A 24,934-nucleotide genomic window follows, 5' to 3' on the forward strand; every position below is an offset into this window, starting at 1 on the left:
TCCACCGGCATAACCGCACAACGGCCTCTCCCAGCCGACCCCTCTCTTCCACCAGGGGCCGCCGCTAACGCCGTCACTCCGGCTGACCTACACAGGCAAGTCCCCGGTCTCCACGCCACGAAGGCCCCTGATCAAGCAGGAGCACAGCTTCGGATCCGCAGCTCGCAGGAGCCCCCGGGTCAGACGGTGAGTACGAGCGTTGCTTCACCTTTCCATTTCTTCCCGAGTGTGTCGTCTCGGGGCAGGATGTTTGGCAGGATATGTGTGTTGGGCAGGAAGGCTGGCGGAGCCGAGCTACAGAGCGGCCATCGCGGTCGTGAGCTTGGCTCCTCCCCCCTCTAAGTGTGAACTTTTAAAATAGCTTTATATTTCTGAAAAATCACTACAATAACTAAAACGTTTTTACTAAATTGTTTTCAGCTTAGACCCCAGGACTGAATCTAGGATCCAGTCCTGGAACTACCAAAGTAATCTACAAAGTAACCAACTGTGTTTATGGAGAAAAACCCATTGAGCTCAATGCTAAATTGTGTGTAGAATTGTGTTGCCTACTGCAACTCTGTAGCTATGGTGTTTAAAAAGTTTATTGCCTTCTGCAAAGTACTCATCTGAGACCTCTCCTATTGAGAACAGTATATTTTGATACCTGTTGGTTCTAAAAATAAAACAACTATATCTTTGATATAAAAACAATTGGCCTGGAGTTCAGTCTTTGAGTGTGTGAAACCTTAGGTGGCTGAGTGTGTACAACAAATGCTTTACACTGTCCTCTAGTACTGCCTTACTGCTCGACCAAGCTACCACTTTAGAGAGTAAGGTCACACCAGGCTTTAACCTCTGTTATACCTCTGGGGTCTGTGGACTCTATACACACTGTACCTTATTCTGGTCCAGTATATATAGAGCCACTTTCTCACACCCAGCAGCCGCTTGACAGACTTGGACTGGTTTTCACAGCAAAATGTTGAATTTTCCCCGTTGGGGACCCCTTAGTATATTGGCATCTTCCGGGGTGACAGTTAAGTGCCCTGCAGCCTCATCACTCTTCGTTGAAAGAAACATTTGAGTCTTATACATTGTCATACATCATTGTACGTTGCACTTTTGTAGACGTGACCCCTTAATCTACACCACTAACTTAAGGGGCGCCTATTAGAGGTCACTGTGTATTAGTATTTTTCACTGACAAGTTTTAATAATCACACTATACAATAGTAAAGGTATTTTACTGAACATGCATTATGGTTGTTTTATGTCACACATGATATTGTCCGAAACCTTTCAAGGAATACCGGGCCGACTAATTCCATTTTTCTCAAATTTTATGGTTTGTGAAACCTTTTGTAACAATTTTAACTAATTGAACCAAATAAAGTTTTACTTAGTGATGTTATTACTTGTGGTGGACTACCATCCACTCCAATTAATAATTCACTTTCTTATATAAACGTGAAATGAGGGTGACTAATCTCCCGATAATGCTCTTATCTTCCGATAGATGTGATTTGTCAAACATGCTTTTAGTGCAACACAATACACCTACATGAAATTTACTACAAGTGGCTAGTGATGTCCCCCCGTTCCCAACTAAGAAATACGTGTGAGGGAAGCTAATGCACAGCAGCACAAACAGTCTGTGTTCATCCTAACAGTTTTTAAAACACAATAATACAACATCCAATGCACACAGTGCTTTGGTGTCTGCACCTCCCCTGTACATCATAAAAACTGAATTAAAGCAGGCAGATTATAAAGCGAATATATTTGCAATGTTTTGGTGCTGCCAAACATTACATCAGTGCTGAACTCTAAAAATAGAAAATAATTTTCCGACAAGGTAGGATAGGTGGTAATCACAGAAAAAGAGTAGTCCGGGAAGTGGACATTTACATGCAGTACCTTTCCAAAAGCACTAGTGTTGAAAACTTTAGATGATAAGTGAGCTATAATGAAACATGGGCAAACTTCTGAAAAGCATGCACCTACATAAAGCAACGCTGCCCAAGAGCAATCTTCCCCCCTCTAAATTACATTTGGTAATTAAAGAATTTCGTTTGAGAAGGAGCAAAGAACTATTTTAAAAAGTTGAAAGTTTCATATTATGAAAAACAAGCATTTGCAATGCAATCGGTCTCGCCTTTGGGACCTTATATGTATTTAGCTATGGAGCATTAGCCTGGGCGCTGAAACAGCTACTGTTCTTTAACATGGAGGGAAAGTAAGCACCAAACTGCGTTGCACGCCAGGTATTGGAACACATGGAGAGAAATATTGCCTTTCAGTGGGAAATGGTATAGTCCACAGCTCTGTTTTTAATATAAAATCAGGGCCTTTGGTGGTCATATCACTGAAAATACAGGATTTGAAAACATTATTATTGTCCAAGGGTGCTCGTAGAAGACAATTTCTATGGACTAAAATCTAGAGAATGCTAAAGTGATTCTGATATTTTACTGACCACTGCTGATCGTTTTCTATCAAGATAGTTAAACAGAAGCAGTTGAACAAGCAAAAAGCAGTTCTGGTATGTTATTGACCTCTACTGGTCGTTTTCTATCAAGACAGTTAAATAGAGGCAGTTGAACAAGCAGAAAACAATTATGGTATTTTACTGACCTTTACTGGTCGTTTTCTATCAAGACAGTTAAATAGAGGCAGTTGAACAGAAAGAAAGTCCCTAAGAGGAAGCAGACAAGTCCTAAGGCTGATCTCCAGAGTCCACAAAGTACATAGACATATAAGTATATACTAAAGTATATACAAGAGGTCTTGAATGCTTGACCTAAAAATTGTATTACTAGCAAAGACTTTATAATGCAAGCATCAGGGAGCTCTAATGCCATTATCAGGTTGTCTTCTGCCTCTATGTGGTCATATCCAGCCCTGCCATATTAGGGAGACAAATAACAATGAGCTCATCCCACAATGCTCTTTGTGATGGTGAGCTAAAATATGAATTACGTATTCAATCCTAACTTGGTTAACTCTCCCCTGAAACATAACTTGCCAAAACTATTTTTAAGGAATAGACTGAAGAAGGGGAAATCTAAATGTAAATTTATAGACCTTGCTCTGCTTCTGCCAAAGAGACTGAAGCTCCAAACTCCCCAAAGTTGCTGCTTGGTTAACAGATGTGCAAAGATGATCTGAGCAGGATAATACCACACTTCCAATTCTAAGGAGGGGAGTGAGATTTGTGTTTGCTCAGACATGGGGTGAATACCTGTTGCGGTTTACCAGACCAAACATTAGATACAAGACAATGTAGATTGTGACACATGAATAACAGATGTGGCAGAGTGAACAATCTGCTTAAAGTAACCACACTTCTTTGCCCCCAGATGAATCGTCATACTGATTACATTTCTGTCTGCACCCATTGATCCTTAACCTTATCTAGTGAACAGCACCTCACTCACGAAATGGTGAGAGCTGAATGAAAACTTCATTTGTTCCTATGGCATATCTATCAGTGAATGGCCCATAACAGGGCCATACACTGCAGAAAGTGGAAAGAAGTATGGGTCAGTTAGTGGAAGGGCACGCACAGGTGTTGATAAGACGGAAGAATCGAAGATTAAGGGTAAGTGTTGGAAACTGGGTTACTGGTTGAGGGAGGTGAAAACCTACTCAAGCAGCAACTCCAATTCTTGTCGGTGAAACATAAGAAAACCCCAAATTAACCTGCGCTTATCCCTCTGGTAGCTTGGCACAGTCAGGCTTAACTTAGAGACAAGGTGTAAAGTTTTTATGCAGCACTTAACAGCAATAGAGTGCAAACGTAAGAAAAATCAGACACCAATTTTGAAAAATAGAGTTAAGTAGAATAAATTATTTGAGATCAAAAGTACAAAAATACTTTTAGTAAAAGAGGAGATATGCAATTTAAAAGATTGAAATGAAAACAGTGCTTACAAGCACAAAGCGCTAATTGTGCGGGCCGACCAGTCTTGAGCGTGGACCGGATAAAGGGACCCAGTTAGTTCCGCTGAACAAAGTATCTTAAATCCTGGTTTGTAGAGCGGTGCAAGATCACATGTCGAGGATGCATTGAGCAGGGTCAGTTCCGAGTAGCTGCGGGTTGGAAAAAACAGAGTCCTGCGTTGTCAACGAGGATGCCGCTGTTGAGGGACTTGTGATGTAGAGTCCTGCATCAAAGATACGGTGTCCCACAGCATGTTCTGAAGAAGCATAGGGGTTGTGGTGCGGAGTTCTGCGTCATTGTTGAGTAGGCAATTGACGGAGGGCTTGATATGTGAAGGCCTGCGTCAGAGATGCATCATGCAGCTGCGGTTCAGAGGAGACTGCAGGCTGTGATGTAAGATCCAGCATCGGGAATGTGTCACACTGCAGCTGTTACGGTGCACCAGTGAGGAAATGCATTGCACTGCAACAGTTCTGCTCTCAGGAGCACAGGTGGATTGGCAGAGCACCTTCAGGCCCAGTTCCAAGGGTCCTGGGATGGCACCACTTGGGGGCTAGGACTCACAGCAAGTGGAGTTCAGGTGCTGGGGTCAAGGTGATTGGAACCTTTTTTGTCCCCGAGGCTCTGATCAAGAGGCAAGTTAACTAGCCCTTGGAGTCACTCTGGTGGTCCTGGGTTCAAGATGCAGGTCCAGTCGTTTCACTCAGGTAGCAGGATAGCAGAATAGCAGTCCTTCTAGTAGAGCAGCACAGCAGTCTGTCTAAGTCTTCCACAGGTCCAGAGATGTGCTGAACAGTTGGGTCTAAGTGTCCAAGATTTATACCTGGTGCCCACTTTGAAGTAGGAGAACGTTCTTGAGGTTTCTACCCAGAGGGGTGTCTGGAATTTCCTGCCTAACTGCCCTAGATCCAGACCTGGGAGGGGTCAGAAATGAGCCTTTGTGATGTGCAAGTGTGGTATGTGGTGTGGTAGGTGATAGCTCCTATCCCTCATCAAGTCAGAGATGACCCATCCTACCCAAACCCACCTTCCCTTTATCTCACTGTCTGGGAGCAATGCACAAAAACCAACTTCTAGCTACACCTAGTCATGTTACACAGGTTACATGTGCCAAATGGTTAAGACAAGAAAATGGCAACTCTCGAAGTCTATGTGATGTCAATGAGAATCTCTTGGTGACAAAGATCCTCGTTATCTGGTCATATTTCTGACACACCATTTTTGCCTTCACATCATATTCGTAACCATATTAAGTATTGTATTCATCTATAAATCTTACTGAACCTACCTCAAAATTATAGTGGTTAGGATGTTGCAGTGGATGCAATATTATTGTCACTAGAAATGCAAACAATGTAATACCTGAAGAAAACATGTATGCACACTTATGCTCATTAGGATAGCGGATTTTCCGCATCCTCTGGGCCGGCGGAAGCCACCGCCGGCCCGGAGGATGCGGAAAATCCGCTGCGGATCCACCAAAGACCCACCGCCACATTAGGATGGCTGGTGGGTCCTGGTTTCAGTCCGCTGCTTTTCCGCCGCGGCTGGCTTACAACCGCAGCGGAAAAGCTCTAATATGGTGGCGGTGTCTCTCAGACAACGCCAGCCATATTAGGATGGGTTTTAAAAAATGCTTTTCCGCGTCGGGGTCTGCCGTTGAAAAGCATGTGGAACTTCACTGCAGGGGCCCGTTGCAGGCCCCCTGGGTGAAAGGGGGTTGGGGGTGCACATGGGGGGTACCTATGGTACCCGCCTGCATTTGTATGCAGAAATCAGCAGGCACCGCACGGTGCCTGCCGCTTTCTGCATAGAAATGCAATGTATGCATTTTTACCACTGCGGCGGGTGCAGCTTGAAGCCGCATCCGCCGCAATGGTAAAAATAGAGGATGTGACCGCCAGGGTGGCGGTCACATCCTAAGTTCACAGGAGGGAACTCCGCAGGCCATGCAGAGGTTCCCTCCTACTCTGGGATCGCGGACGGACGCAAATCCGTCCGCGATCCTAATTGGCCCCTTAGTTTGCAGCACTATACAAATGTAATTAATTCTAAAGCAGCGTAACATATGCTAGTGAATGGTTGGTCCATGTGCACCATCTTGTCAAACCTGCCATTTAAAAGATTGGCACAGATCAATGGAGCACATGTCGTCCTTTCTTAAATTCCATATGTGAACAACCTGACAATTGTTTCGTTAAGCAGTCTATATATATATATATATATATTTGTATATTACCCTTATGAAATGACGATCAGCATGTGTCATGGTTGAATCACGGGGCTTTGTGAGTATATACTGGTTGTTTTGAGAGTCGATAAGCATGCTGAGCCCCATGTCCTCCTCCACTTCATGCTTTGAGGCATTTCTTTTAATGTTCGGTACATCCTCTTCTACCCTCAGAACTGCCTCAACATTAACACCTTCGACCTGTCAAAGAAAATCATAAAACAAGCACAGTTTAAAACAAAATTGCACTATTAAAGGAAATCTATTGACAACGCACATCTGTTTCTGCACATATTCCACACAAAAAAAAAGAAATGATTGACTAGAGACTTTCCTCTAGGTCTACAGTTGCTAAATTGCGATAAGCAAAATAACTACTATTGCTCGTTTTTTTCCTGACTAATGGTGCAAGGATCAAAGTACAATTCAACATACTTGCCAAAGATTTGTTCATCTTTGTAACATTCACTGAGCTCCTACTTTTTAATGGCAGATCACTTTGTAGATTCCACCAAAATAATTTTAATAGGTTTTGTTTCATTTTTTTTTGTCAACTCTATTTATTGACATTTGTTTTTTAAACAAAGAGAACAATTCAACATTGCAGTAGGGGCTGCATTATAGACAGTTTAGTTCTTCAGCCATGCCCGGCCTGAATTACCCAATCGCCTTGACATAATCATAATGCATTATGACTTTACGCATTATGACTTTACACACAGGTAATATGCACTGCCGCCTTGGGCGCCGGAGAGTGTCCACAGTATAAAGAAGTCAATGCGCCCTAGCCTTGTAGAAAGTGACAAATCATATATATATATATATATATATATATATATATATATATATATATATATATATATATATATATATATATATATATATATATATATATATATATACACACAACAACTACAAAAGATCATCTGTAACAGAACAGAAACGATAAACTGCGGCATCATTACATAGGTGCATTACTGATCGTCCCAATGCCCAACCCCGGAGCCCCGCCCCCTCCTCCCTCCCCTACCCAACCCCCTGTAAGCCTAGTTGTCTCAGCTGCTTTGCTTTATCTGCGTATTTTCATGGTGTGCACCAGTCTGTGTGTCAGATGCGTTGTCCGCTTCGTGCCCACCCACAGCTTGCTGTGTCTGACTAGTCCCCTGTCCCCCTGCGCTCGCGGCGTTGTCTGTAAAGCGTTGAGCATGCGCTCCCATTGTTCTGCCATGGGTTCCCTGGGGAGGCCCACTATTTCCTCCCTCCGGATGGCAGTCCACTCCGCTCGGGCCAGCGACTGTAGGGACAGAACCCATGCCCGCACATTTGACGCAGTGCTCGCCTTCCACCTTCTGGTGAGGAGGAGCGTCGCTGTTACCATCCCCAAATCCAGGAAGCGGGACGATGCCTTGTCCTTAGGTGAGCGCCTAAAGTGGTGCAAAAGGTATTCGGGCCAGTCAAATGGGATGGTGCGGCCTGTGCACCGTGCAAGGAACCCACTAACATCCTCCAGTAAGTGCCAAGCCCGGGGCAGTGCCACAAGAGATGAAGGAGGTCAGCGTTCACAACACCACACCTAGGGCAGGAAGCGTCCATCCTGTGGAAGTACTTATTTATTAAGTCGGGGTGAGGTAGGCCCTGTGAACTATATATATCTGGATTTGGCGGAAGCGCATATTTCTGGGGATGCGTACCAGGCTTTTAAGGATCTTTTCCCATTCTTTGTCCGCCAGCGCTCGACCTAGGTCTCGCTCCCACTTTCCGCGGAGCGGGGTCAGGTCCATTTCCGTGTGTTCCCTTAGGGATGCAGCAAACCACTTGATCAGATGCCTGCCTCTGCCCATGACATGCAGGTATTGTATAGTCAGATGCTGCGTTGGCTCCTCCGCGATGTCGCCCCACCGAGCCGCCATGCGAGCAGTGAGTGAGCGGTGCAGGAGGAACTCCCCCCCCCCCCCCCCCCCCCCCCCCCAGGTGGCAGCCCAACGTCTGTGACCAGGGTCTCGTAGGGTATCAGTGTTCTGTCTTGGTACAAGTTGCCCAACGTGTGGATATCCGCTTCCCGCCATTGTTCTAGCATGCAGCGCGTGAGGACCCCCCGCCTCCCGGCGAGCCCTCCAGTGGCACCGCTGGTGCATACGGAAGCAACGCTCTCGTGAGCTGCAGTGCCCTGCGAAAGCATCGGAATGCCACCGCCAGCAGCAGCGGGGCGGGGCACACAGGTGTCGCTAATGGATGAAACAGTGCAGTGATCCGCTCCAGAGTGTATGGCGGGTCGTTCGTGGCAGTGTCTTCTCTACCCCGGTCTGCTAACCATCGGGCGATCCATTGCAGCTACGCCGCCAGGTAGTAGTGCTCGAAGCAGGGAGCGGCCAATCCGCTTTTATCTGTGGGCAGGAATAGCTTTCCGAGCGCCAACGGGTGGCGGGACGCTCCCCACACAAAGTCGCGTAGGATCTTGTTAAGTTTGGAGAAGAAGGACATGGGTACGAATAGGGGCAAGCTCACGAAGTAGTACAGAAGGCGAGGAAGCATCACCATTTTCGCGAGGGCCACTCTGCCAGAGGGCGTCAGGGGGAGCGTGGACCAGAAGCCAATTTGAGCCTGAAGGGCCGTCACTGCTCTACCCAGGTTTCAATCGAATAAGTCAGCCGGCTGGCGGTAGATCTGGATCCCCAGATATTTAAACGTGTCAGCTTTCCATTGGACCCGGGTGCCAAGGAGGCTATACTCCGGATAAGCTACGTCACTGCTGAACGCGTAGAGGCATGACTTGCCCGCATTTACTCTGAGCCCCGATAAATCGACAAAGCGTTACAGTAGGTGGGCCAGTCTCTCCGGTACACTGTTCACATCGCGGACGAAGACTAATAGGTCATCAGCATACAAAGATACCTGATGGACTCCATCGCCTAGCGGTATCCCGTCGGCCAAGGTTTGCCTCATGGCCGCAGCCAACGGCTCCAAGGCCAGCACGAAGAGTAGCGGAGACAGAGGACACACCTGACGGGTGTCTCTGCCCACCGCCACTGCCTCCGAAATACAGGGACCCAGCCTGACACGGACCACATGATTTCTGTACAGGAGCCCCACCATATGTAAGAAGTTTGCTTCCAACTCGAACTTTTCAAGTATCAGCGACAAGTAGCCCCATTCTAGGCAATCGAAGGCCTTTTCCAAGTCCAGCACCAGGCACCCTGCCCTGGGCCAGGCCTCGTCGCTTCCGCCGCTACCCTGAAGTACCTCCTGAGGTTCAGGGATGTGGACCGTGCCGGGACGAACCTATTCTAATCTGGGTGGACTAAATGCGGGACCATAGGCGCCAGACGTTCCGCAAGAATTTTGCTAGCACCTTGTAGTCGGTATTGAGCATAGCCAGCGGGCGGTAGGATCCTAAAGACATGAGGTCTCTGTCAGGTTTAGGCAGGATCACTAGAAACGGCTCCCGCATGGACGCTGGGAGGTGGCCCGCGTCTACCGATGCCCTGTACACCCGGAGGAGGTGAGGCGCTAGGATGTCCCTGTTCGCCTTATAGTATTCAGCTGGCAGGCCGCCAGGACCCGGTGTTTTCCCATTCGCCAATGCTTGGATCACCAACGTAAGTGGGGCGCCCAGGTCCGCCTTCTGACTCTCCGTGGTGGCGGGTAGCGCAATCGACTCCAAAAAAGTCAGCCAGCATGTGCGCAGAGCCTGTGCCTCTAGCTCTGTAGAGGTCCCGGTAGTATCGTGTCATCGCCCGATGGATCTCACGTTGAGTGTACACCACCGATCCCTCCCCATACGCGAATGGCGCCAATCGGGATATTACGCTTTGCCTTCCGCACCAGCCAGGCCAGCAGGCGACCTGCTCTATCCGCCTTAGCATGCACCTTGGCGGTATGCGGTGCATAGTTGTGGCACCTCAGACGTTCGATGAGAACCGCGTGTTCGCCACGGAGGACCCCGAGTTTGCTCGCATGCCTGCCAGTCCCCTCCCCTTCCCTCTCATATCTTAGAAGTTCAGACTCTATGCGGGCCAGCGAGGTTGACACTTGTGGGCGGATGTTCCATGTTGCACCTATGCAATGTCCGCGTATGGTCGCCTTATGGGCATCCCACACCACCAGTGGGTGGCTCGCGGAGTCCTCGTTCTCTTCAAAGTAAGCCATATGGCCGTACCCAGCGAGGACCTAAACTCGGCGTCCTCCAGCGCTGCCGGCTGCAGCCGCCACGTGGGTACCGGAGGTCGGTCCGCCTCCCAGCTAAGTTGGAACCAAAGGGGGTTGTGATCTGAGTGCGTTCTGCCTAGGTACTCCGACTTAGTCAGGAGCGGGAGCAGGGATTGGGAGCCTACTATTCGGTCCAGGCGAACATGAAGGCCGTGCACTGACAAGTAATACGAGTATGTTTTGTCTGTAGGGTGCTGCGCGCGCCAAATGTCATGTATGTCCCAGTGCGATAACCAGTTCCACATAGCTTGCGCCGTCGATGCCGCTGTTGCTACGCGTAAGGGCAGGAGGAAGCGGTCCAAGTGTGTGTCTAGGACCATGTTGAAGTCTACGCCTAGTAGCCAAGGGAGGCCCATATACCGCTGGAGGGCATGGTTCAAGGACACAAGGAAGACAGGCTGGTCCGTGTTGGGGGCGTAAATGGAACCTAGCAATATCTCTTGCCCATTGAGCCTCCCCTTTGCAAAGGTGTACCTTCCCTCTGGATCTACCTGGGTGTCAGTACATATAAATGGGACACCTGCTCGTACCCAAATCAAGGTGCCTTGCGCATGCGCGGAGTAAGTCGTTCCATGAACCTGACCTCTCCAGCATCTACGGAGGCGGTCCAATTCCACTGGGGACATATGGGTCTCCTGGAGGAGCGCTATCCCCACACTATGCCGCTGCATGTAGGCAAAGACAGAATAACGGCGCGACGGGGTATGCATGCCGCGGATGTTCCAGGTCATGATGTTGGTGCACGCAATAGTCGGTGTAGAAGTGGGATCGCTTTGGGGGGTCAGGACGGACGCCATGCTGGGCCAGGGGTCGGGCTCTCAGGCGGGAGTGTCTGATTGCCGCTTCTAAAACATGTGAACTAGAATTAACAAGTTAACTTCATAGGCGAGTTCCCAACAGGGCATGCGTCCAAACTAGATGGTGTATTAACCTTATAGTGTAACGTGTCTGCAACTCAGGGGAATGCGGTGGAGCACGCAGCCAGCTGTTACCTCGAAATGCCCCTTGACCAAAGGCCCTTAGGTCCACTGTGAGAGGTTTGAGGATAATTAAGCAGTGTAGTGCCCCAAATTGGTGCGAGTCTTCAGCGAAAGGCCCCCCGGTGTGCGCCTGGTACCCAGTCTCCCGCTAAACAAGAGCGCAGTGGCGTGTCTGCGTCTAGCCAACAGTACCTAGTGTCTGACCCACACAAAACGCTAGACCTGGCTTACAGTACTTAACGGCGCACCGGGCAGACACAAAAGGATACAACTGACAGTATGCTGCATACATAGAGTCCATCAGTCCATCTCGGGGTCATCCCCAGTCACATTATGAAGTCAGCTGTCTGGGGTGTCACCACCGGCAGGGTGGTGTCGTCTGACATCTCAGTGGAACGCGAGGGCGACCCACTTGCGTCGGCGTCGCTCTGTGGCCTGGAGCCCAGAACTCCCTCAGCATTCTCCACCCCCAGTGTCGCAACCGCTTCAATTGCTTCCTGCCCAATTTTCTCTGAGTTGGACGCTGCTTGTCCCGGGCCTGCAACCCGCAGGGTCCCCCTCTTTCTCCGCCGCCTTCTGGAATGTTGTTCGTGCCAGCCACCCTCCTCCGGGCCCGCTGGCCATGCTCCCGTCCATTGTCCAGTCTCTTCCAGCCAGTCCCAGACTTCCGATGGGTCCTCGAGTAAGCGGGTGCCCCCCTTGGCGACCACTCGCAGTCGGGAGGGGAACAACAGCGAGTACGGCAGTTCCAGTTCTCGCACCTGTTTCTTTACCGCCAAGTACGAGCCGCGCCTCCTCTGGACTGTGGCAGTGTAATCGGGGAAGAACATTACGTGGCGGTTGCCCACTTTGAGGTCACCCATCTTCCGGGTCTCGCGGAGCACAGTGTCCTGGTCCCGGTAATTGAGGAGTTTGAAAAGGAACGGGCGAGGACGGGCACCGGGTCTCTGTGCTTGCGCTGGCACTCTGTGCGCTCTTTCCACCACAAAGTGCGGGGACAGCGTGTCTGCCGGCAGGAGAGCAAGCAGCTCCTCGCTGTCCAGCAACCCCCTCAGTGGCAGCAAGCAGCTCCAGCCACGCAACATCTCAGTTGTCCACGGCAAGCTATGAGCTCCCGACCAGGATCACAGTGTGCCCGTAAGTGGCGTGGGAAGCGTAGCAGTGCTTCGCAGGGGTCTTGTCTGATCGTTGCTGTGCCCCCCGCTGCAACTCTGGCCCCGGGGTGCTCCGCCGCCAAAATGGCCGCTCTGCAGCTGGTGCTGCTGCTTCCCTCCTCTCTAGCAGCAGGGGGGGGGGGGGGAACCGTCTATGGTAGGGGGCCCACTGGTGTCCGGGTCCTCGTCTCTGCCTTCCTCTGCCCTGCTGATGCGGTCCTGGAGGTGCGCTTGGTGGGGGCCCCCCTCCTTTCTCGCTACCCACCTTAGCGCGGGACCAGTGTGGCTCTCCTCTGATGTGCCTCGTCCCCGTGGGCACCACCGCCTTGTCTCTTGCCACACCAGGCGTGCGGTAGGGGACCACTCGCTCGCGGCCCCACCGGCCGCCTCCTGACGCCTTCCCGCTCTCACAGGTTGCACCGCTGCTGCCTCCGGAGTTTTCTCCCCAGGCTGCTAGAGTCAGCCTGCGGAATCTTCTCTCTCCAGCCTCTGTTCTCGGCCGGCCCGGGCCGTTTCCTGGTTACCGCAGCCCGGGCGGGTTGTGGGGGGCTTTTTTCACCCGGCGCTCCGCGCCTCTGCACGGCAGTGTCCGTTCAGATGGCCCCGCCGCCTCAAAAATTGCTGCAGGTCTCGTCCGCGGCTTGCACAGGTGTTCCCGCACCAATTCCGCTCAGTGCGGGGGAGATTTCCTCGCAATCAGGAAAATTAAAGGATAATTACAGGGCCGTGTGGACGGAGCTCTAAGAAATCGCGTCCGCCATGTTGCCTGGCTGGCCACGCCCCCTCAATAGGTTTCGTTTCATGAAAGCAGCACAATAGCTATATTAAGAATATACCTAAAAAGCATTGCGTAAAAAAGATTTTGGATAATGCAGAATACAAATGTACTAATTATGTTATAGTCATCAAGTGTGCACAATTTTAAATATTACTTACTTTTCATGTATAATATATTGTGCGTGATATACATTTACACCGGAAACAAGGAACTCATGCTGGTGGGATCTAGAGCATCAATAGTCAACCCAGGGACGATTTAGGACTCTTTATGTGATGGGTACAGTTTGTATTTAAGTCTCTCACGAAGTAAGCTCCCTTGGATAATGCTTAATGTTACATTTAGAAGGTCACGTGAACCATCTAACAACTTGCGTGGTTATTATATTAGCATACAGGCTAATCAGCTTTCATGTTTTTTAGGAAACAGATAGAGCAACGAGTGCAGTTGGCTTGCAATAGGTCTTTTGTAATGCAATGTTTTTAGGAGCCCCAGAACATATCATGGGTAGAATGTAGAAAATGTGCTAGTACATAGTTAAGGTTTTAGCCAGTGTGGCTACCAGGACCATATCTCTGGGATGCTTAAGAAGCTACAAAAGTGATATGTCCAGAGAAGGTTAAATGTCATGCCTCAACCACGGTTTTCAAAATATTGCAGTAAGCCTTAAGCAATGGAGAGGTAGGTTTAGAGCGGTCAGAAGGGAAGAGGTTAGTAGGAATCCTAAGGTCTAAAGAGTACAATGTGAGAAAAAATGTTGCAGGTAGATGGAGCAAGTTTATGACATTTTTAACTGAGGGAAATTAGAAAAGCTATGGATTTCACTTCTTTCAATTTGAAGACTTTGTTCCAATATGTTTTGTCTAGGAGTATGCATGATTGCACCTGGATACCAAGATGTTTGGCATTCTGCAAGCACCCTTTCTTGGACTTTAATAGCTATTTATGGCCCTAGCAATTCTCACAGTGTAAAAAGCAGTTGATGCAGGTAATCACAACTATTAGTCGGTTATTAACACTTTGAATTAGCTTACTTCCATAATTATCCTTTACATTAATAAAGTGCATTTCTCTCTCCTTAATGGCGTGGTGTAAAATGTAGCCCAAAGTAGACAGGGACTTGTATTCATTCTTAACAGCTGTCTATGGATTACTACACATTTATTTACCTAAGAAAGGAAATGAGGTGAGCTGTGTATTGTTTGTATGGTAATGACTTGTCCTTTTCTTGGGTATATCCAAAACGCTGAGGTTGTTTAAAGTGCACTGAAGACACTGATATGATATATATTTCTATGCCCAAGTGGTAATTGCGCACCTGGCTAATAAAGATATTGCAGTGCTTTCCGCCCCAGACGGTGCTCTAAAACACTACGCCGGGCAGAAGTCTGCTCAAGACAACAAAGGTTCGTGTTTAGTCCAGGGTTATTAGTTATTATTGGTTATAGAGATTCATCTTGTGCATAATTACAGCCGCCTTGTGTACCAACACAGATACGAACAATGGGTTAAATCACAGTCAATGAAAGCACCCTTCACTTTTTTGAGATACAATAACGGGCAGTCATAGAAGTTTGGGGTGCACCACGAATTTTGAAATACACAATTTTCTCCTACTACGACAGTGTACAGATTACAACTGCCCTTAGAAGACTTAAAAATGGCACTCTGAGTGCGCATATCTATTTATCATTTAGTGACTGTAAAAGCATTTCAAAAGAAATGCTGTAATTAAGGCATTGACTGAACATAAGACAAAGGCATATAGGGTGGCTACTGTACACCAAATAGTTACCAGAAAGGGGGGTGGGGGGGGGAAATCAAGCAGGTTGTTGATAGACAACTAACTGAAAAGGCAGACTTTTTACAAACATTCCCAAGTGTAGTATGATATACAGGCAGTAATTAACACATTTCCAAAGACTGTGGGTAGGGTGTATTGGTTTGTGTTAGGTGTACCTGGAAAGTTGCATAGTGCTGCATGTTAAAAAATACCATATAAGTAAAATATCACAAGATGGCCTTGTCCCCCAATATGGCAGGGTTGTGAGACTTATAATCCTTACCAACAAAATACCCACACTCCAAGATGCACCCTTCACAACTGCAGTGGTGTTTTGCGAAGAATTAGGAACAATGAAAAACCCAAACCAAGTTAGTGTCTGTGTGTCATACCGTGACAGGCGGTTCAGCCGTGAAAGTCCAATGACAAAATGTATCTTGCTGTACAACCCCAGACCATCTGCCACACCTGAAGAAACTAATCTTAGAGATAAACATGAGTCAGGGGTTCAACTTGAAGTTGAGGACTTCAAACTTGGACATTTTTGTGATTACTCACGAATTGCTCAAACACCTGAGGTAAACCAAATTCCCTGTTTTCAGGCTGCACAAACAGATGTAAACTATATACATAGCATGACGGAAGAATGCACACACAGTAAGCACAGTCTGCTCAACTTGTTTCCTATCACTTTGAATAGAACTGGGCTGGGGCCTGGTGGAGCATATTTCCCAGTGCAATCTACCAAGATGACTTCTCTACACTTTCATCGATTTATGAGCATATCACAGGGCTACATTAGAACATTAGTAGGAAAATGTGCCAAGGTGCGTGAAAGAAGGACTATTGTCCATTCACTTTTTATTGCTTATGGTTGGCAGCAATCATATTTCTAGGTAACATACTTTGCCTTGTTTGTCAATGGTGATATAGGATGCCGTATGGGGCAGAAAGGCTGTTCACAAGACAGGGATTTAAGTTAGACTATTGAGCTATACTCTGTACACATTATGGTCTGTTTAGTGCACACAAACATACTTTAGTATGCACTAGTTTTCCGCTGGTACATATATGCAAAATAAATCATAGACAATTGGCTAATTCACAAGCATGTGTGTTTGCATAAAATGAACTGTGCCTTCAGCAGGACTCTGTTGGCAGCTAGGTCTGTCAGATTATAGCCTTCAGATTTATCTTGTGTCAATTCTCCTCCCACCCAGATACACAATGGTGTATCTCCAATTTGCTGTAGAATTTGTGGTGTAGCGGGATAACAACTTGTGCAGATAGATAAGGCGTAGTGTCCAACAGCTTGGATAACCATACAGATTTGTGTGAATATAACCACTCTTCAAGAAGCCATTGAAGTTCTTGAAGGCATGTCGTGTATGGTCCGATTGTCTTGGATCTCAGATCTATTTGGCTGCTCTTTCTTGGGCAGTCTCTTGATTTGAAAAGCTTCGCTTTAGTCAAGTTTAGGCACAAGACTGGAGAGGAGCTGGTCACGTGGTCAGAGCTGAAGAATGGAGGATTGTCCTTGAGCGACAAAGTTGCAAGTGGGTCCTCTTGTTGTGAGGTCTCTGTTGGGGTCCGACTTTGTAAAGGTTCTCATAGTTTGCCTTTTGTTTGTGATGGATAGTTCCGTAGTTAAGAGAGAAGCACAATTGGGCCCAGAAAGCGATTCTGCTGTTGAGTACTGGAAGGCAATTTTTCCTCCATGAATCTTGCTAGTCAGCTAGACTAGAAATGAATTTGGAGGGTACATAAACATCAATAGTTGTTTAGGCCACCAGCATTCACTTTGCAGTGGTCAAGACTGCCAATAGGAAGCGGATCATGTCACTCTTTGTAGGGTGTTACTAATTAGCATTACATATATTGCAGCGCTACAGGTTACCAATATATGGTCATCACATCAGCACTCGTAATGTGGTGCAACTAACATAACTGAAATATTTTGCAGTGAAATATTTCTCATACCTACTGGATAGAAAATAAATACTTGTGAGCTTCCAATCGGCAGAGGTTCAAAAAGGACTTATCAGACAGTGAATTGATGTGTGCTAAAACATGCATATAAAAAATGCTTCTGTTACTTCTGTTAAATACTACATGGCAGGTCACATTAGCAACAAGAGGTGCTATTCACATTCAAGTAATGCCCAGCAGTGGAACTGAATGCGAATGTAATGCATAGCCTGCAGTAGCACAGACTACTAGCTCAGTTCATAACCTGCAGTGGCATTGATTACTAACAGGGATGATAATGTGAGCAATAATGAGTGGTGTACTAACAATGAATATCAAGTTTGGCTTTCAACGAATGGTGAAAATCATGATGCTGCAATTTTAAACTAAGACCACATACTTTGATTAGAAAATAGATGATGTGAAATTACCACAGTGTTCTAAATGGTTTATTTTTGGTATGGGGAAATAATAGGAAACTGGTGTTACTAAACAGAATTATACAGGTAATTGCTGACTACAAAGCTTTTTAGAGGGATAAAACGTTGCCAGTCTTCACCTGGCGAAATCTTTCCTCAGAGAAACTTGGGGGCAGTAAAGTTACATGCAGAATACACACATTATATATCATTACCACATTACTTGTAAGAGTGATTTAGGAAGAAACTCCCTTTTCTGTCCTTTTCTTTTTTTAATATACCTCAGAATAGGGGATTAAATATTGTGGAGTAGCACAGAACTCTAAAAGTGTGCCGTTCAATTAAGTAATGCCATGGCTGCTATCAATACCACAATGTAATGTCACCGGTTTCTAAACAGGACTGATAAAGTAATCCCCCCAAAAAGTTGTTTAAGGATTTAGAATCAACTGCTTTAATAAAAGAGTTATTAAATATATGATGTTGCTTTTCAAATAAAACCTCATATCATGATGTGCAGATACAACAGATGTTTTGTTTATAAGGCCTGAGTAAAGAGGTGTGCCACACAAAGATACTAACACGATTAGTGCTTTTAAGTCCCAAACCATATATTCTCAGTATCTCACCCATTGCCAACTCCAAATAACAGACGCTGACCCAAATACAAGCAGTCTAATATTTCCATTTAAGGATTCTAGAATGGCATTAAAACAGTGCAAGGCATCTAGAAAGGAGAAGGCATTTCACACTTCTCCCTTCTTCATAAAGACATCACTTAACAAAACAACATTCTAAACAGAAATAGGACAAGAACAACGCTAATAAGCAAATGAATAAAGCAAGGTTGTACAGATGTTATATACAGATCAACTACTAAAGAAATACTTCAAATAACTAGGATGCTTTCTCACTCTACAACTTCCCTTACCAACAACATCCTCACAGCCATTGTTTATGTCACTTGCTTGGCTGTTCACATATTCTTTTCTACACAGACCAATGTATGTTTTGCAGGAGTGTGGTACACCACCCGGACTCTAGTTCCAAATCCTTCCATCATCAATCTTTATAGTGTCTTGGAACTTTTTTACAATTTTTTTTGCCTTTGAGAGTTTTGACTATTGCTTACACCTGGTGGACGCTTTCACTTTCACCCAGTCTCCAACACAGAATCAATGTCCCTCACACAGTTGCTATTATCAAAATACTGATGTCTCTTCACCTGCATCTCTTTCTTTCTCCATTCACCTAGCCCACTGAACTAAACCCCTTTTTCCCAACCCATCCTCTTTAAGAGTTCAAAGGGTGATTTCACATTGGAGAAATGGTGAGGAATATGATTTTACTTGCTCCCAGCAAGGCTATCCTCCAATGCTAACTGTTTACCCCGTCCAATTTTATGCTCTCTTTCAAGGTCTTGCTTCTACTTTGTACTGCTCCATTGGCTTTGGGAAGGTAGATTAAACTCTTCTTATGCTGAAACCCACAAACTTTAAGATACATTTCTATTTCAACCGAACAGAACTGAAGTCTATTGTCAAACAAAACAGTTAGGAAAACTCTTTCTCTTGAACAGCTCTTCCGAAAACCAAATTATACCTCCAAACAAGGTATCTTGCACATACCCAACTTCTTAGCCAACTTGAGTTGAGATCCATTGACACAATTAAGTAAGGTGTATCATCTTCTCCTTTTAATGGTCAAACTATATCAATAGTTACCTAATTCCATGGACATTTTTGAAGAGTTCTACACACCATGGAGGTATCTGTCTAGCACACCTTGTTTCTATTGTTTCACTCCTTGCACCATCTCACCATATGTTTCACTTCCAATTCTACCCATGGCCACCAAAAGTTTGAGCACTTTCTTTCTTCAGTCTTAGCTATCTTCATGTGCGCCAATAATTTCCCTCGTAAACCTTACGGAGGTACAAACCTTGTTCTTCTTAACAAAACCACCTAATCAGCTGATAATTTTCCTTTAACCATGACGATGCATTGCTTAATTCTTCAAACTTCCCAGGTAACATCAGCTCTAACACTTATGAAAACTGAGGGCCAGATTAAGAGTTTGGCAGACAGGGTTACTTTGTCACAAACATGACTGATATCCCGTCCGCCAAATTACACATCCATTACATCCTATGGATCTTGCAATACGGCGGACGAGATATTGGTCATGTTTGTGATGGAGTATCCCAGCAGCCAAACTCTTAATCCAGTCCAGAATTATTTTTCCATTTCCAACTTCCAGTCATCCTCCGCTATCGTGAACACACACACTCACACTCATGTCCTCTTCCACAAAATCATCCTAAACTTCACTGTTCTCATCATTCACCACTAAACAGGACAAACTGCCTGAAAATTCTTCACACCTGAAATCAAATTCCTGAAGACCAATTACCAATCTCCTTATTCTTGAAGAGAGGGGATCTAACCCCTTTCTCATGAAGACTACTAACCACGCTTTAAGAACTGAACATACCATAAATATACCTCACACTAAATTTCAAAACTTCCTCAAGGCCCAATGAACAGCCAGATGTCCCCTCTTGATGATAGAGTAGTTCAGTTCCAGTTCTCTTGCATAATATGAAGGACAGTCAATCAACTGTTCTACACCACATTTTTTTTCACTAGAACTACACTTACACCCTTAATGCTTGCATTCGTTACAATAAATGTTTTATCTCCTGGCACAAATGCCTGCAAGCTCAGTCCATTCTTCAGGTCTTCCTTCAGCTCATAAAATTCTCTTTAACGTTCCTCATTCCAAAAATAAATCCAACTATTTGCTCAGCAAGCTCCTTAGAAAGACCGATTTATCCGCATATCTCTTTATGAACCTGTTGTAGTACCCTACCATACCTATAATACACAAGTTAATCTTTAGTGTAAAGCTCTTTTACCTCAGAAATTGCATCCACTAATTCTTGGGTGAGACACCTATTCCAGATATATGATTTCCCAAATAGTTTACATCACACATACCAAACTTGCATTTATCTCTTCTTACGGTAACGCTTGCTATAATCAACGTATCCAAAACTAAACGCACCATTGCGTCATGTCCCTCCCTGGTGTTGCTAAAAATCAAAAGATCTCGATAACAAAGGACTTTAGCTATTCCACCAAAATGTATGTCATCAATCTCAGGAAAACTGAAGTCGTGGATATCAAACCAAAAAGGCATTCTCTTGAACCTATGTGCTACCATGGGCATGATGAAAGCTGTCAAGTCTTGGAGCAGATGCCGAATTAAACTTGGTGATAAGCTAAAGTCAGATTAAGCAATATGAAATACTTTGCTCCGGCTAAGGCTGTCACTATCTCATCTCTGTTTGGAAGTGGGAACTTCTCTCCAGCCACCTCCCTGGTGAGAGCTCCAAGTTCAACTTATAAGTGAATTTCGCCATTGGCTTTTTAGCAACAACTATTGGGGCCAACCATTTTGTTTCCTCAAAAGATTCTATCACTCCCATGTCAGTGAGGCGTTCTAGTTTTTTTGGTTTTTAACCCCGTCCTGTGCACTTACAGGCACACGTCTTACCTTCGCAACAACAGGCACTGCTTTTTTTTCAATCTTATTCTAGTTTGAATACTGTTAACTCCCTAATTTATTGCAAAAAAAAGAAAACAATTCAAACTTTTTCTCAAAATGTTTCACCTTTGACTATCAAACCTAACAATCTTTGATGAGGCCACCCTATCAAATTGTATTCTTTGTTAGAAACATACAATTTAGCAATCAAGTAGCTCCTTCCAACCTCAAGACAGGCGTTAAAGTAACCCAACATTTTTAGGTGAGTTACCCCCAGGACACACATCCATTTTACCTAGTTCTATTTTGTCCTTAAAATTCTCCTCAAATATGGATTCACTAACTATGGCCAAATGTGAACAGGAAACAAATCTTATTGAAATATCAATGCTGTCTATCTTTACTTTATTACTGAAGGGATCTTTCTCTGAACCACTAACTTGGAATACGACCTCATGTGAAATCACCTTCCCAACATTGCTCTTTTTTCATCTTGTTTCTACAACACTTGTTGAAGTGTTCTTTCTTTCACCAAACCAATTACATTTGTAAGGTAGGACAAACATTCATACAGGCTTCGTGAATTTGTTTGCACACACAAAGAATGCACTACTTAAATGACTTTTGTTTTTCTTTGCATCAGACACAAGGTTGAACTTCTCAAACTACTTCATCCACTTTGTCTTAGTGAAACATGTGTTTGCTTATCGCACCACTCAGTTCTTTCAAGTGCCTTATTGTGTATTCTACTCTTTAGGCTATTGTTATCACCTCCTCTAGTGGAAATTAATCTTTTAGCCAAAGGTCCTCACTTGCTTTAATGCTATCACACTTCAAGGCCAATTGGCCCCTTATTCTCTCCTCGGTTGCAGTTTGAGGTTTTTTCCCCTCAGGCTGCTAATATAGTCTTACACTATCTTATGTTCTCCTAGTTCCCTTAAGCCAAAGAGGTAGTGTTCCATGACTATACTGACACAAGGCAGATAGGGTCACTCTAACCGGAGAATACAAGCTTGCTTTTCACCTCCTAAACAGTGCATGAGAAGAGAATACTTGCACTCATCACAGAGATTAGTTGCACGTACCCTAGCATAGTTTACAAAAATAAATCTCCACCTTCTGTACTTCACCACTGGATCAGGAATGTTTAAGAAAAATGGCGGTGGAGCTACATTGTGCAGTCTAGAAACCAAATGATGCATTACTACATTCACCAACAGCAGCAGTACATGACACACAGAACTCTTAGCTGTCCCCACAATTTCAATCTGTGCTGAAGCTGCAGAACCAATGTATTATATTGTTTTAATTTTTTTTAAATTAATATAACACCATTGCACTTGCTGTATTAAAAAAGCAAGAATAAAATATCCACACTTGTCAACTTCAAGTAGATGAGGTACCCGCATAGTAATAAAGAAACAACAAATTTACAAAAGAAATTACCTTCCCCGCAATGCACAGCCAAACAACGCTCTTGACAGTAGCCGAAATGTGTTAGTTGGAGTGTGCCAATCACAGAGTGTAACAGGCCAAGTACTTTGTGTAACTGGCCAAGTATTTTGATGCCTTCTTTTTCTTTTCCCTACAACCTGAATGCTGTATGGGTCTGTCAAACTTGCTTAAACTAACAAGGTGGCTGCCACTGGGTCATTGAACATATCTTTCTACAGCCATTTGGGACTACTTGCGTTGCTGTACAGCGTCACTGAATGAGAAGTTCACAGGAAAGAGTGCTAATTTTTCTTCTCCTGGAGCGCAGAATGCACTACACTATGCGCCACCCAAGTCTACCACAAAGCACAGGTTGCTTCTGAAACCCACCATAACAGGTCTCAAAGACATTTTGTGCACTTCTCTTACTATCTGACAGGTGCACATCTTATCTCTTTACTCAAGTGAACCTCAGCTCTATCTTTGTTCAAGTAACCTATCAATCACGCTACTCACCTGTGAGGGTGTCAATGTGATCTTGTATCCGTCCGGGATTGAGTTGTTGATGTCGTGGTCGGAGAAGGCATTGATCCAGGTTTCCGTGAAGAGGGCGATGTTGGGTGAGAGAGTCGAGTAGATTCCAGATTTCCATGGCGTGTTTGTGTATGGAGAGCACATTGAGGAGGATGCATCTTAGGGTGCCGCTGGTGCTGGCGTCAGGGGTGTTGGAGGCTGGGGTGGTGATGAAGGTCTGGCGACAGTGGAGGCAGGAGAACTGGCCGTGGGTCGTGTTCGGCGAGGCCTGTTGGCAGTCTTAGAGTCTTCAGGGGTTGAGTGCGAGGAGGGTGGTAGTGTCGTAGCGGCGCATGGTTGGAGATCCAGGGTTCCTGGCGCTGGTAGCGCAACAAGAAAAACGGATGGGCACAGGCACAAAGCGAGTCAAACAGAATGGGCACAACGCAGTGGAAACAGAATTAAAATATATCACCTCAGCAAGAGGGCACAATGCGAGGAGAAAAAAAAAAAGAATGAAAACAATATCAGCACAAACAAGGGGCAAAACGCAGCAACGGGCACCAGCAAGGTGCACGAGGCATGACACGGTCTCGCACTCTGCCTTGGTGCGACCAGAGGCAGAGTACGGCACAGCGGAGCTGCTGGGGAAGAGCAGATCTCAGACTTCACTTCTTGATATTGAGCTGTTAACTGCTTCCCTTGTTCCACACGAAAACAATAACATGATTACCATTTTTAAGCATTCATTCTGAGGATTTCACCCATCACCATTTCCAGGTAACTGCTTCTCATTCAAATAAAAACATTCTAATATTTTCATCACTGGGATCTCTTACGATGTCCACAATTGAGAGGAGCATTGTTAAATAAAGTGGTTTCTTCAGATGCAAAGCTGTTTGAGATTGTCAAAACAATTTGGCCTGGATTCTTGCCGAAATATGCATCCAAAGTAAATCACATGGAGAATGTGTGATGTCCAGTTTTCTCAGTTCAGTAATCAGTTTACCTTTAGACTATCATACTACTTTCAAAGTGCAAGTGAGGCCTGTGGGGCATTTGCTGAAGTAGTATTTATAGCGTCATGCCTAGTGATTACTGAAGCTTGCATGGACTGCACAAATTGCACAAAGGTAGAGATTTCAAAACATTGACTTGCTGAACGGATAGGGGCTTATAAGTTAAATGGCTTCCTGGATCCAGCTAGCATGGGACGAGTACCCTTGAAAAGTGCCCAGATCACAAACATCAAATGGTATAATTAGCAGCTTATTGTTGAAAGACACATTTTTGTCCAACCACAAAACATTATATAATCACAAACAGAATGAAAACAGCTATTGCCCATTTAGTGTTGTAATGTATGATGTATTTGATAACATGGGCCTCAGATTTGCAGGCTCACTATACAGCCCAACACAGGAGGCAGAATATTTAATCAAGAAAAAAGAAAAGCTGAAGGTGTGTTCTCCATTTCTTCACTTACTGATTTGTTGTCATCAAAGGCATGTTCTTCAATTTCCTTCTCCAGCCGATCAGCTGCCTTTCTGACATCTTCAAGGATCTCATCAAGGATGGAGAGGCTTTTGTTCTGATGCTGCATGTTCTTGAGAGCATTCACCTGATGTTTCTCTGCTGCAAGGAGCTCTACATACTCCTGCTCCTCCTGTAAAATATCAATTAAATAAACAGAAATCAATCAGGTTTAACAAAGGAATGATTTGACTTGGCTTACTATTTTAAATGTCACATTAACAGTAGGATTTCAAAACCATGATGGAATACCAGCCTTGTTCATCTCCTTGGTCAAAGACTACTAGTACCTGTCAGAAACAGCTATAAAAAAGCTTTATGGTTGAGATAAGGAAACATTTATAAGTAAGGGTCTAGAAAGTTCTGTTCCCTGCTCCCCCCACACACATTCTGGCATTTACCCCTTGCAGCTGGACAGTTTCATGCCCTTCTGCACTTAAAACCACAAGATCCGCGAAGCAA

General features: G+C 45.3%; 1 protein-coding gene across 1 annotated transcript in view; it reads right to left on the reverse strand.

Moving 5' to 3' along the window:
* Positions 1-24,934, reverse strand: part of SLC9D1 (solute carrier family 9 member D1) — a 498,092-nt gene that overhangs the window by 344,296 nt on the left and 128,862 nt on the right. The window contains exons 3-4 of the mRNA XM_086934696.1: positions 24,426-24,605; positions 6,165-6,356 (exon numbers count right to left, since the gene is read on the reverse strand). Coding sequence (XP_086790822.1) covers positions 6,165-6,356; positions 24,426-24,605 — 372 coding nt within the window. The remainder of the gene's footprint in view (positions 1-6,164; positions 6,357-24,425; positions 24,606-24,934) is intronic.

The sequence above is a fragment of the Lissotriton vulgaris genome, chromosome 8 (genome assembly GCF_964263255.1).
Source record: "Lissotriton vulgaris chromosome 8, aLisVul1.2, whole genome shotgun sequence".
Taxonomy (NCBI): domain Eukaryota; kingdom Metazoa; phylum Chordata; class Amphibia; order Caudata; family Salamandridae; genus Lissotriton; species Lissotriton vulgaris.